We start from the raw sequence: 14772 nt of genomic DNA, 5'->3' as shown, positions 1-14772 counted from the left end.
AAAGTGCCCCCAACTCTGATACCCTCCTGGCTGAAGCAATAGCCAGGAGAAACACAGTTTTCAGTGTTAACCACTTGAGGTCAACGGACTCAAGAGGCTCAAAGGGAGGTCCCTGCAGGACCCGAAGAACCACCGCCAAGTCCCATAGAGCCACTGGAGGCACAAAGGGAGGCTGAATCCTAAGCACACCTTGGAAAAAGGTGTGAACATCAGGCAGGGTAGCGATCCGTCGTTGGAACCAAACAGAGAGCCGATACATGAACCTTCAGGGAAGCAAGATGTAAGCCCAGGTCAAGACCTGACTGTAGAAATGCCAAAATCCTAGAAACCCTGAACACCTGAGGATCAAAGTTTCTGGACTCACACCACTGAAAGTAAGTGTGCCACACTCTGTGGTAAATCCGTGCAGAGGCAGGCTTGCGTGCCCTCAGCATGGTACCGATGACAGAGGTTGAAAAACCCCGGGACCTTAAGACGGCTGTCTCAAGAGCCACGGCGTCAAAGACAGCCGACCCAGATCCGGGTAAAGGTAGGGCCCCTGAGACAGCAGGTCCCGACGCTGAGGCAGAAGGAATGGAACGTCTACAGACAAGCTTCTGAGATCGGAGTACCAAGGACGTCTGGGCCACGCTGGAGCCACCAGCAGAAACGAGCCCCCGTCCTGTTTGATTTTTCTGAGTACCCGAGGTAGCAGGGAGATCGGAGGGAACAGGTACGCTAGGTGAAACGTCCATTTCACCGACAGTGCGTCCACTAGGCTTGCGCCTGCATCTCTTGTCCTTGAGCTGTACACGGGCAACTTGCAGTTGTGACGGGAGGCCATCAGGTCCAACTCCGGCAGTCCCCATTTGTCCATGAGACGTTGAAACACCTCTGGGTGAAGCGACCATTCCCCGGGATGCACGTCGTGACAGCTGAGGAAGTCTGCCTCCCAGTTGAGGACTCCCGGAATGAAGACTGCAGAGATCGCCGGAAGGTGGCAATCCGCCCAAGCCAGGATCTGAGACACCTCTGACATCGCAGCTCGACTGCGAGTCCCTCCCTGGTGATTTATGTACGCTACCGTGGTAGCATTGTCCGATTGCACCTGAACTGCTCTTCCGTGAAGAACGGTGCCTGACGACAGTAGAGCACGGAACACCGCCCGCAGCTCTAGAACGTTTATGGGAAGGGCCCGCCGACCAACGGCCCTGAAGAGACAACGAGCCGGTCACTGCCCCCCAACCCCGGAGACTGGCATCTGTCGTAAGCAGAACCCAGTCCGGGATCCAAAAGGGGCGACCCAGGACGAGATGAGCTGACTGAAGCCACCACGCCAGCAACCAGCGCACTTCCGGGGACAAAACAAGCATATGGGATCGGATCCGGTGAGGTAACCCGTTCCACTCCGATAGAATCTGCCCCTGCAGGGGCCTGGAATGGAACTGGGCAAATTCCACCATGTCGAATGTCGACACCATGGACCCCAGGACTCTCATTGCTGAATGGACCGACACTCTGCCACTGCTCAGGCAACTGTGTATCCTCAGTTGTAGGGAGGACACCTTTTCCGGAGTAAAGAAAATCCTTTGTTGACAAGAAACCAGAAGTGCTCCCAGATGGACCATCCGTTGTGATGGGATCAGAGAGGACTTCTTCCAATTTATCAACCACCCGTGCGCCTGAAGACAAGCAATGGTCAGGTGGAGATGTCGAAGAAGCACCTCCGGGGAGCTTGCCAGCAGCAGAAGATCGTCCAGGTACGGCAACAGCCGTATACCCTGACCCCGAAGGTGGGCAGCCATAACTGCCATCACCTTGGTGAACACCCTCGGAGCCGTGGAAAGGCCGAAAGGCAACGCCCGAAACTGGTAGTGATGGTTCAGGATAGCAAACCTCAGATACCGCTGATGTGCCAGTGCTATGGGCACATGGAGATTGGCGTCCTGGATATCGAGGGAGACCATGTAATCCCCGGGTTCCAAATGATGGAACGTAACGTTTCCATCCTGAACTTGGGAACTCTGAGGTATTTGTTCATAGACTTCAAATTCAGGATAGGGCGATGAGAACCATTGGGTTTCTGCACCAGAAACAGAGTAGAATAGTACCCCCTCCCGCGCTGACTGCGGAACGGGAACAATGACCCCTGCTTGTAGCAAGGATTCTATAGCTACATGAATCTGGACCAGCTTTGGTCTTGTCCAGAGAAGGACTCGTACAGAAAAACTGGCGGGGCGGCCTGAACCGAAAAGACAGGGCGTACCCCTGAGAGACTACATCTCGAACCCAGGCATCCGTGGTGGTATTGTGCCAACACTGGGCGAATTGGAGAAGCCGGCCTCCCACTCTGGGGTCCCCCAGAGAGAGGCCCGTCCCATCAGGCAGCAGGTTTATCCTCCTGCTTGGAAGAAAGGCGCCGAGCACTCCATGCCTGCTTCTTGGGCTTGGGTGCGGCCTTGGACGCCGAATGTCTCGGGAAGGACTGACCCTTGGCCTTACCCTGAACCCGAAAGGACCGAAAGGCAGAGCTCCTCACTTTAGCCGGCGCAGAGGCCGAAGGGAGGAAAGCAGACTTAGACTTAGCCAAAGTATCCACTATTTTGTCCAAATCCGGACCAAATAGTAACTCTCCATTAAAAGTCAAGGCCTCCAGACCCTTTTTAGAGTCTGCATCAGCCCTCCAGGACCTCAGCCCACAGGGATCGCCGAGCAGACACCGCTGCTGCCGACACCCTAGAAGTGAGCAGGCTGGCATCCAAAGACGCTTCCCCGATATAGGAAGCTGCATCCCGCATCTGTCCCACTAACGCTCTCTGGATAACCAGAGCATCGTCAGCAAAGGTATCCTCCAAGGCATTGGCCCAGGCCTCAATGGCTTTAGCCACCCAGGAGATAGCCATGGAAGGGCGAGCCACCGCCCCGGAAAGAGAGTAAACAGACTTTAAACAAGTCTCCACCTTCCTGTCCGTGGGATCCTTCAAAGAGGAGATAGAAGGTAAAGGTAGCGTTGCGCTTTTGATCAAGCGGGTGACGTGGGAATCCACCGCTGGCGGAGTCTCCCATTTCCTGCAATGAGCTTCAGGAAAAGGATAATTGGACGCCAACCTCTTCTGTGGATGGAACCTCTTACTGGGTAATTGCCAGGCCGCCGCCATATGATCCGTTAATTGATCAGACAGGGGAAACACATTCGAAGTTACCTTGGCTTTTTTAAAATTAGGAAACTTCGACCTAGGAGCCGGGGCATCATCCTCTACATGTAGGATGGCCCGCACCGCCCTAACTAAGGCTGGAACATTAATGGAGGACTTAGCTTCCACCTCCTGCCCCATGGCATCAGAGTCCGAGTCCTCATGGATTTCTCCATCATCTGAGGACACTTCCGAGTCCGACAACTGCGCAGCTAGTGAACCCACAACAGGACGTTTGGACGCCCTTGGTGGCACATCACTTTGCAACATCGACTGAAACGCCAAAGATGAAGCCGCCAGACTCTGTACAGAGCTGGAGAGAACATCCACCCAAGGTGGATGAGCCGTCGGAGCAAAACTCTGCAAAGGCACCACAGACAGTCGCGTCACTGGAGGAGACTGCACATACACAGGCAGTCCCGAATAAGGACCCACAGTCTGGGCCCCGGGGGGAGACTGCAATATTTGCGGAATACCCGGGGAATGGGGGATGGTGGGCTGGGGTAATGCCCTAGAAGGGACCGCTGATGGGACCGATAACCGGTCCGCAGTAGACGCCAGCACCTGTGAAAACATCGCCCAAGGAGGGTCCGCTGACACAGGGGGGTTGGAGGGGCCCGGTACCAGCTGGCACCGCCCGCACAGACCATCCTGAGATAAGTCCTCCCCATCAACTCCAGCAGCACAGCGTCTGCAGGAAAATAGCACAGGAGCCACAGAGCGCTCAGTCTCCTCATCAGACATGATGCAGTAAATACACAAAAAATACGTATCACCAGAGGAATTACAGTCTTAACACCCTCGCACTCACCAGTATGTGACACAACAGCCCAGATATGGTACTGTGTAGCACACAACAGTATGTGACTGACCCCACAAATACGTGATTTATATAAGTGAGGGTATCAGAAAACGCCCTTCCCCCACACACCTGCCGGGCTGTAGGAGAAGGAAAGGGATAGGTATAAGCTTACAGTAATGGAGAATAAGTCACAGACAGGCAGCACTAGCAATAGTCACATACAATGCAGAAAAGTTAGTACTCACTGCACCTTCCGCTACAATCAACCGCCAAGATTCAGTGTCTGGGAGGGCTATAGCGCTGTGTACACTGTCCTTTAGCAGGGGAGGGGTACACAGGGGGACCGGTCCACTTGATACCGCCTGGGAGTCTGCGTTGCCTGCCAGAGAAGATGGCCGCCGGAGACCTCAGAGGAAGAGTGGCCGAGAGATAAGAGCAGCTCAGCGACGCCAGACTACTAGTTGAAAGGCGCGTTGAGCTGAGGGGAGGAGCCGCTAGACAGGGAAGGCTGCCTCCCCTGGCTAGCAATTAACCCCCGGGTTGCCAGTCCCGCTTCCAGCCTGTTACCCTGGTGGTCTAGCGGACACGCGGGGTATTCTTCTACTTAGAGGGGGAGCCCGCCGCCACTGCTAGCGCCTCCGGTCTGTCCCCAGAGACCGGAGGCTCCTGACTGCATTGAAGTATCCGCGGGCCGCCGCACATGGCGACCCGCGGCTTACCTGATCCCAGTCGCGTCCGGCAGCAGTCACAGGGAGTCCCCAGAGCCCGGCTAGTACAGACTCTGGGGTCCCGCCGCGATCCCCAGATGTGTACTGGCGTCGCGGCGCCAGCGGGGAGAAGGAGCGGCAGCGTGGACGTCCTAAAGGACAGTCTGATGCTGCCGCTCTAACAGTGTAAAAAAAGAAGAAAAATATTAAAAATTCTCTCTTTAAAATAAAGCTTAGGGGCTGCTCCAGCAGCCCCACTGCGACAGGGTGACCCGACTCCGGCCGGGCACCAACTACAACTGAGGTGCCTTTGGCTCGGGGGCGGGGTATAGAGGAGGACGGACCCAAGTGCATCCTGGGAGCAGTGAAAGCTTTAACTGCGTGGTGCCCGTGGATCCAGATCCAGCTATACCCCCAAGGTCAACCCTGTGGATCCCCTATGGACCCTAAAGTAGAAATGTCTGCCCAGCCTTGGTCCGTGGGAGGAGAAAGAGGAGAAGCCATGTTGGCTGGTAGCCTCAGATAGGGACGTGCCAAGGGGTGGGAGAGGAGCTAATGGGATAAGCTGTCCTCCCCCTTCTGGCAAACCCCAGGGAAATGTCCACTATTAATGCCGGCAGTCTGGATGCCTACTGTCACAGTACAGACAGCGGGGTGTTTAACGCTAACCCCGCTAACTGACCTAAACCCCTCCCCCCCCACCCGGGGCTAACACTATGGGCGCCCTGGCTTAACTTCGTTCAGGCACGCAGCCTCCTGGATTCCAGCGTCGGGATTAGGATAGGCTTCGGTATGTCGATACCTAACTTAACTCCCTTGTCGGGATTCCAGCGTCGGCATAGAGACCGGTGGCCACTCTTAACTACATCTCATTAATAGTGCCCCATTGCCAAGACCTGGGGTCTAGTAGGGGTGTGGAGACAACCTAGCCCGCACAGCCTGCGGAAACAGCCGTCATGAGTGCGGGGAGCAGGGAGCTGCCTTTCCTGATCCCCGGTGCGCCTTCTGCAGCTCCCTGGTGCGCTGAGGAGCAGGGCCAAGGACACTGACTCAGTTGCCAGCTCTTTGGTCACCGGCAGGGGAAATTTTTGAGTGGCGGTGGGAGCATCCAGGATGCTGTCCCGCCGCCCACTCTGTAAACAGTTAAAGAAAACAGGGGGACTTTAAAATTAAATCTATAGGTATTCTCTATGGAAAGTAAAAAGGGCTTCATCATGTGCACCACGACACAAGCACAGTTTTTTTGTGTGCTACTCACCCCATGCAATAGATGAAGCAAACTTATCAAGGAAACAAAATTATATTTTTTGTTAACAATTATAATGTTTTGCCCTGCCTTCAAGCAGTGGAGAAATATACACCCCAGTAATCAACACTAACATAAGGCAGTTCCAAGAAACAAAAATAAAATGCTGTCTAATTTATTAACCTCCTAGTTTCCTTAATGCATATTTATTACATTAAATTGGAAGTAGTAACTACATTTCTTGTAACAGGTTTGTCTATTATGAGCGTCCCACATCAAATTTACAGGAGCAGCATCTCAGTACTCCAGGCCAGCCCCCAGGCAGTTGCAAAAAACATCAAACGCTATGATGAAACTGGCTCTCATGAGCACCGCCCCAGGAAAGGAAGACCAAGAGTTACCTCTGCTGCAGAGGATAAGTTCATTAGAGTTACCAGCCTCAGAAACCGCTACTTAACAGAACCTCAGATTAGCAGCCACTCCTGAGGATGAACAACAAGAATAAGAGCATTGTTTGGGCCAAGAAACACAAGGAATGGACATTGTACTTTGGTCTGATTAGTCCAAATTTGAGATTTTTGGTTCCAACCACCGTGTCTTTGTGAGACGCATAGAAGGTGAGCAGATGGTTTCTGCATGAGTGGTTCCCACTGTGAAGCATGGAGGAGGTGGTGTGGGGGTGCTTTGCTGGTGACACTGTTGGCGATTTATTCAAAATTCAAGGCACACTTAACCAGCATGGCTACCACAGCATTCTGCAGCGCCATGCCATCCCATCTGGTTTGCGCTTACTGGTACCATCATTTGTTTTTCAACAAGACAATGACCCCAAACACACCTCCAGGCTATGTAAGGGCTACTTGACCAAGAAGGAAAGTGATGGAGTGCTGCGTCAGATGACATGGCCTCCACAATCACCCGACCTAAACCCAATTGAGCTGGTTTGGGTTGAGTTGGACAGCAGACTGAAGGAAAAGCAGCCAACAAGTGCTCAGCACCTCTGGGAACTCCTTGAAGACTATTGGAAAACCATATCGGGAGACTACCTCATGAAGCTGATTGAGAGAATGCCAAGAGTGTGCAAAGCTGTCATCCAAGCAAAAGGGGGCTACTCTGAGGAATCTAAAATATAAAACATTTTGATTTGTTTAACATGAGTTATGGTATAACATACCTTTGTTAACTCTTTCTTCGAGGTCCATAGGGTTCACAGAAAATATCTTGGGGTATGTGGTTGGAGTTATCCAGGCACCAAACAGTTAACAAGCTTCAGCTCCCAGGATACACTGGGTCCTCCTCCATATACACCCCGCCCCTGGCTACATGCAGTTTGTTATCAAGGCCAAGCAGGAGAAGGAAAAACAAGATGAGAAGGAAGGACCCTTGTACTCCAGAAACACACTCTCTAAGAGGAGGGAATCATAGAAAATACAACAGAAAAGATGACCCAATAACACCAGGTGTGTTAGGGTGGGTGCTCTGTGGACCCTATGGACCTACCTCGAAGCAAAAGTTAAGAGTTATGGTATAACATACTGTACCTTTGTTATTTTCTTCTTCAGTGTCCATAGGGTCCACAGGAAATACCCTGGGGATGTCCCAAAGCAGTTCCCTTTAAGGGTGGGGATGCTCCTGTGCTTCAGTTGAAAGGAGAATCATCTGCCCAAAGGCAGCATCCTGAGAAGCAAAGGTGTCAAATTTGACAAAAGGTGTGGATGGAAGACCACGTGGCTGCCTTGCATATTTGTTCAGCAGAGTCACCACGACGAACCGCCCAAGTTGGTACCACAGATATCGTAGAATGTGTGGTTACCGTGTTCGGAACAAGACCAGCTTGTGTGTGCGCTTGAGAAATCATACGTAACCATATGGCCAAAGACTGTTAGCAGGCCAGCCTCACTTATGACAGCCATACAACACAAATAAAGAATCTGACTTTCTAATGGAGTTGGTGTGATCTACATAGATACGTAGTGCACGGACAACATCCAGTGATGCTTCACCAGCCAAAAGGCCTGAAGCTTGTAACGCCGGAACCACAATTTTTTTATTCATATGACACCGGGATGCCACCTTAGGAAGGTAACCCGCCCTAGTACGAAGAACTGCTCTATCCTGATGAAATATTAAAAAAGGAGAGCAAAAAAAATCAGAGACCCTACAGGCAGAGGCGATAGCCAAAAGAAAAACGGTATACCACTTTAGGTCTACTAATTTCAGGGGTTCGAATGGAGTAGCCTGCAAAGCCCTGAGAACCAATGTCAAGTCCCACGGGGCTACCGAGGGCACAAAGGGAGGCTGAACCCTCAGAACACCCTGAAAAAATAATCTAACATCAGGCAATGGGGTAATCCTTCGCTGAAACCAAACTGAAGATGCAGAAGCCTGAACCCTCAGGGTGGCCAGACGGAGACCCCGCTCTAAACCAGCCTGAAGAAAATGCACCCTAACCATCTTAGGGTTACATTTCCTCAGTTCACACCACTGAAAATACGAGTGCCAAATTCTGCAATAAATGCGGGCAGAGGAAGGTTTCCGTGCCCTCAACATTGTCTGAATTACAGAATTGGGAAAACCTTTTGCCTTTAACACGGAGGACTCAAGAGCCATGCCGTCAAAGACAGACGAGGAAGATCTGGATACAGGCAAGACCCTGTATTAACAGGTCCGGCCTTAGAGGAAGAGGCCACGGAGTGTCTATGGAGAGACTCTGAAGGTCAGTGAATCAATGGCGTCTGGGCCAGGCAGGAGCTATCAGTATTACTGTGCTGCCTTCCTGCTTGACCTTCCTGATGACCCTTGAAAGAAGGGAAAACGGAGGAAACATATGCCAATCTGAAGTTCCACTTCACTGCCACATTGTCCACAAACTCGGCTTCAGAATCCCTGGTTCTGGAGCCGTACCTGGGAACCCTGTGGTTGTGAATTGAGGCCATGAGGTCTACCTCTGAAAGACCCCATTTGTCCATCAGGCTCTGAAATCCCTGTGGATGAAGAGTCCACTCTCCGGCGTGTATATCCTGCTGACTTAGGAAGTCCACTTCCAATTGAGGACTCCTGGTATGAACACCGCCGATATTGCCAGAAGGTGACATTCTGCCCAGACCAGAATGTATGACATTTCCATTATAGCAGCCTGGCTCCGCGTGCCTCCCTGATGGTTGAGGTAGGCTACTGCGGTGGCGTTGTCGGATTGTACCTGGACAGGCCTGCCCTTTAGTATTTCCTGAGCCTGAACCAGCGCTCTAAACACTGCCCTTAGTTCCAGTACATTTATGGACAGAAGGCTTTCCCATTTTCCTTGAAACGTTTGTCGACCTGTCACTGCGCCCCATCCCCGGAGGCTTGCATCGGTCATGAGGAGTACCCAATCTGGAATCCAGAATGGGCGACCCTTGTTGAGAAGGTACGTCTGCTACCATTATGACAGGAACAGTTGCGCTTCTGGCGAGAGACTGATCGTTTCTGCCTTTATTGAGTGGTACTCCCCGTTCACATGCGAGAAGATTAACCACTGCAATGGTCTGGAGTGGAACTGGGCATACTTCACCATGTCGAAGGTCGACACCATGGATCCCAGAACCCGCTTTGCTGCATGAACAAATACTGATCGACTGTGAATTAGCCTGCGTATCTGCAGCTGAAGGGCCGCAATCTGGTTTTCTGGCAGATATATCCTTTGTGCCAGAGAATCCAAGCGTGCCCCTAAATGCACCATCTGCTGAACTGGAAGAACCTGTCAGTCTGAGATGATGCTGCAACTCTTGTGACAACTGAGCCATTATCAGGAGATCGTCCAGGTATGGCAGGAACCTGACTCCCTGGCACCTGAGGCAGGCAGTCATTACTGCCATGATTTTGGTAAACACCCGAGTGGCCGTTGATAAACCAAAAGGCAGTGCCTGAAAGAGGAAATGCTCCTGCAGCACTGCAAATCGCAGGAACCTTTGGTGGGATGGTGTAATTGGTACATGCAGATATGCATTCTGAGTATCCAAGGATACCATGAAATCCCCTGGTTCAATTGCCAACACAAATGACCGCAGGGTTTCCATACGAAAACTGGGCACCCAGATAAATGTGTTGAGTCCCTTTAGGCTTAGAACAGGCCGGTGAGACCCATTTGGTTTTTGAATCAAGAAGAGGTTGGAATACTATCCCTTTCCTAGTTGATTCACTGGAACCGGGATTATTACCCCTGACACCAGCAGGGAGTGTATAGCCTGCTGGAGCGCCAAGGCTTTCGCAGAAGCCGCTGCCAGAGTTGTGCAAAAAAACCTTTGCGGGGGACGTAACCAGAAAGTATCTGTTGTCGCGAGATGCCAGGTGTCCGAAAACTGAAGAAGTCGGTCTCCTACCCTGGGATTCCCCATCAGGCCGTGGGTTTATCGTCTGACCTGGAAGCCAGATGTCTGTTTGGCCATGGTCTCTGGCAGTCTCATATACAAGGAGGCTGGGAGGGGCAACCCATACGCGGGAAACCTCGACTCTGGACCACCTTCTGGGTTGGGGGAGGGGCCGCCGGGGAGAGCGTACCTCCCCTCTGCTGTATTGATTCACCGGGCACACTGACATATACATGGCCGCCGCCATTAATCACCCCCGGCTGTCAAGATCCCTAATGTCCCGGTGGTCTAGTGAAGGAAGCAGTTCACCTGGCACCTTACTACAGCGTCCTCCAGCTGGTCTCCACAGCCAGAGACACGGACTGCCACGTGGTTCCCTGCCATCAGCGGCCGCGGGGAGCCACCTTACCTGCATCCCCAATGTCTCTGGCTGCGGTCCTGGGCTCAGCATTCCTCTGCTGACACCCACCGAAATCACCAGTTCCCTCACTGATGTTGCGGCGCCGGCGGGGGTAGACTGAGCAGCAGCACAGGCGTCCATCCGGATGCCTAGTGCTGCTTATTCATACAACAAACCAAAGAAAAATAAAAAAAAACTTGTTTGGGACTGCTGAAGCAGTCCACCTGTTCAGTAAGGTGCACTCCTGCGCACCAAACAAAAACTAAATGCCTGTAGCCAAGGGCGGGGTATATATGGAGGAGAAGGACCCAGTGCATCTTGGGAGCTGAAAGCTTGTAACTCCAACCACATATCCCAAGGTAATTCCCGTGGACCTATGAACCCCAAAGAAGAAAGTGTCAGCTCCACTCACTCAGTCTAATATATACCCAGTGTCTTGATCTCCAGTGTCCCCTGGTGGATGAAGGAGAAATATTTACAGTGTGTCGCTTTGGACATTCTAATGCCTCGATTGACTGCAGATTGTTTTAAACGAGATGTAGTTTGCTTGGTGACAATCAGTATGTGGACTATAGAATGCTGGCGCCAAGTTGTGACAGTCTGATTGTCGACAAGCCATATGTATAGCTTTTAAACGGATACCTATGAAATATGTTCATTCAATGGCTGTAACAATGACCTAGGTAGGTCAAATTGAATGCCTCCCATAACTTATTCAGTCCATTTTCTAAAGGCCTTAGTGACCCAAGCAATCTAAAATGGGTATGGTGGTCACTTTTTCAACACTGGACTGCTCCTCCTCTAAGAAACAAGAAATAACCCCTTAGCCAGCAAGTCATTGGGAAAGGTCTTTTTGAAGTTAATACAGGAGAGGAGCTTAAGCAGTGACTACCCTCGAGAAACCCCTGGCCATGTTACATGCATGTGTTGGGCCACTAATACTTTTCCCTCCATAGCCACATAGAGAGGAGGAATTTCTGCCACACTTCTCCGTAGAAGAGTCACCATTTTGAAAACAGACATTATAGAGGCCCTCCTTCACCATTTTATAGTTAGTGAGGAGATTTCATTCTGCTTCCCCAACTTCCCACAAAAAAGCCTGCCCCTGGAAGTGGCTCCTTTTCTCCTAATAGAGTTAATCTGAGCTGCAAAAGCAGTATAAAAATAGAAAAAGTAAAATAAAATACAACCTGGGTGCCCATTAAATTTTAGCCAAAACTCCTTGGGCACTTTGTTAAAACTGGATATCTGGTGAGAAGGGGTTGTAGAGAGGCAGAGCTTCACACTGTACACTTGGTACTCCCTAACTGCCCAGCTCCAGTGTGCCAGCTCAGTGAGGTAGCATAGTAGGGAGCAGTATGAACATCTTGCTAATTTAAAATGCCAAACTCCTCGTCTCATCTCTCCATACCCAAGATTATGTAGTGTCCACTGATATAGAAATGATTTACTTGGTTTCCACCGTTAAACTACTCACACAGCACCCCATTTTCTTTTTCCTCCACAGACTGTTTTAGGGCACCATGCATGAGCTTTTTATACAATTGAATGGGAAGTTCATGGGAAGTACTAAAGACAAAAGCTCACCTACAAAGTATGAGTTGAGTGAATAGATGAACGTATAATGGTCTCTGCAGTGTGTCTTGTGACCAGAGAGGGAAAGTAAATAATTGCTTTTTTATTTTCTATCAAACATCACCTAAAAGTAAAAATGTACTCTTAAAGCTAGGTGAAAGGCAGATAACTATATCCATTACTTGATCATAACTATACCTTCTCAACGCGGCTTGGCAGGACAACACTGGCCAAAGGGATACTGACTGGCAGCTTGTTAGGTTGGACTGTGCTCAGTGGGATACTAATAGGCAAACTGGTGATTGTTTCAGGATTAGCAGGAGAGCTTCGGTCTCTTAGCTGCAAAAGAAAATATATGCAGTAAAGATATAGAACAAAGTTGAATATGTCAAAATAATACATTAAACTACAGATCATCATAATTTTCATGACATATTGTAATAAGAGGCAGCACCCCACCTTGTCAGCTACTCTTTCAGTTGAAATCTGCCCAGCCTCAGGAGATGAAGGGTGTGAATCCCGAGGACTGAGCTGGATGCCATTCAAGATCCCAGGGCTCGTGGACATAAAGCTGTTCTCTTTAACCACCTCACTCCTAGAAAAAAAGCAATCCACCACACAGCCAAGTTATTCCCTGCAAATATAAGAACAATCTACAAAGATGCAGTTAGGACAACAGTAAAAACAATACACATTGAATTCACTTGTTCGCACCTATGATTGACTTCAGAGCTTCTGCAATTAGGTGCAGGATCTTGATTGAGGTGACGCCTCATCGCGATTTTGGCAGGTGAGTATCTGGTATAGTCTGGTTGAGAATGACAATTTCTCTCTCCCTTGTGTCGTGATGAATGCATTGTGGTATTTTGAAGACAGTCGGCATGCTCCAAATGGGAAGGTGTGCCCTCTTTAGAGCATGGTCTGCTTCCCCCAATGCGGCATGAGTTGTACAGTTCGTAGTGAGAAGCATGACCATTAATTGAGAGCTCTGGATTCAAGCCATTGCCGTTGGAAGATTGAGGGGGAGGCAAACGTGTATGTGATGCATCTGATGGGTAGCGAACACCAAAGCCACCCTTAGAGCGGCTGTTGCTTGGAGGTGGATCTTCTGACAAAGTTGAAGACTTCAGTTGAAGCAGCTCATGTTGCCTCTGGAACTTCTCCAGCTCTACAATGCTGATCTGGAAACAAAATTAACAAATGAGACCAAGAAGAGCTATTTAGATAACTACAGTACCATTGTGTATAGGGCAAAACTGTTTTTGAAATAAACATTTCCACCAGCTGTAAAATCAAGTGAGGGAGTTTTATTTAATGTATCAATTCCAGCTACACCATGGTATTCTATTTACATGACAGTACTATGTACAAGTATGCTAAATGATGGGGATAAGGGTGGCGTCCCTTAGTTACTCAAACTACAAAATGTTATACATAGTGGTTTGTCACCATGAAACACAGTGTGCGTGTCGATGCCCTGTATGTACATTTCTGTAGTGATGTGGCAGAAGAGCAGGGGTTTGTATGGTTGCTGTTAAGGATGAGAGCAGGTGTCGTGGCGAGGCATGAGAAAAAACAATTGGGAAGACAACAAAAAAAGTATAAAAAATTATTCTCATGTCCAGCTCTCCACACGACTAACAACTAAGTACCCTTTGCTCCACAGGGCATAACAGCGGTTTATAAATTGAAGCACTGCGTTAGGATCAGCAGGTAACTGCATTGTAGCTCAGACGCATCAAGCTCTATGCAGTTGCATTTAACCACTAGCAGCTCGATTCTGTATATTTGTGCACCTTATACGATTGCAGCCACATGCCCTTTTAAACACTCCACTCATCTGGTCTCATTCTGTGTGCTGACTGGCTCTAGATACTTTAAATAGCAGTCAAAACAGTTCAGCAATTCAGGCTTTTATTTCCATGCTCATTGTGCCTTCTGCTGTGCTTCTATTGTTACCTTTGCTTTTAACAACAACTCTCCAACTAAATGCCACATGGAGCAATATCTGCTTGTGATCCCAACTCTGCTTTTCCCGTTGCTTAGATTATCTACTTGTTGCATTCACCATGTTTTTCTTACAATGTTTCAGCTGTGACCATCATAGTGCTCTCCACTGCTGAACTGAGTTGCTGAATACCTTTGGTACCACACCCTGAATTCATCACATGGTGTCTCAGATGTGGCTCTATCATTACTGCACTATTGCTGAACTGAACCAGATAGTTACCTTTGGTGCAACATCCAACATTCGTTATTTAGTATAATGGAATGGTACTTGCAAGTTGCTACTCGCATTAGTGATTAAGTATTGGAGAAAACGTAGCGTTCCATGAGAGAATTGCTTAAGGTGAAAGCCCCACAAAGATCAGAAAGGAGTAGGAAACATTGCAGTAACCACACTACAGCTAACGACAAAATAAAATGTAAAAAGGAGAGTTATGGTAAAACTTACCCTAGTTAAAGGTCTTTCTTCGAAGTCCATAGGGTCCACAGGGAGATCTTGGGGTGTAGGTGGGACCT

General features: G+C 49.6%; 1 protein-coding gene across 2 annotated transcripts in view; it reads right to left on the bottom strand.

Annotated features, from left to right (window-relative positions):
• The window catches only part of DOT1L (DOT1 like histone lysine methyltransferase), a 207492-nt gene that overhangs the window by 49210 nt on the left and 143510 nt on the right, over nucleotides 1-14772 (bottom strand). For both annotated transcript variants that reach the window (XM_088459839.1, XM_088459840.1), the window contains 3 exons: nucleotides 12964-13430; nucleotides 12709-12844; nucleotides 12448-12588 (listed from right to left, as the gene is read on the bottom strand). In XM_088459839.1, coding sequence (XP_088315965.1) covers nucleotides 12448-12588; nucleotides 12709-12844; nucleotides 12964-13430 — 744 coding nt within the window. The remainder of the gene's footprint in view (nucleotides 1-12447; nucleotides 12589-12708; nucleotides 12845-12963; nucleotides 13431-14772) is intronic.

This window comes from Taudactylus pleione, unplaced genomic scaffold, assembly GCF_031769625.1.
Source record: "Taudactylus pleione unplaced genomic scaffold, aTauple2 ptg000938l, whole genome shotgun sequence".
Taxonomy (NCBI): Eukaryota; Metazoa; Chordata; class Amphibia; order Anura; family Myobatrachidae; genus Taudactylus; species Taudactylus pleione.
The sequence above is the reverse complement of the archived record's forward strand: the minus strand, read 5'-3'. Positions and strand labels throughout refer to the sequence as shown.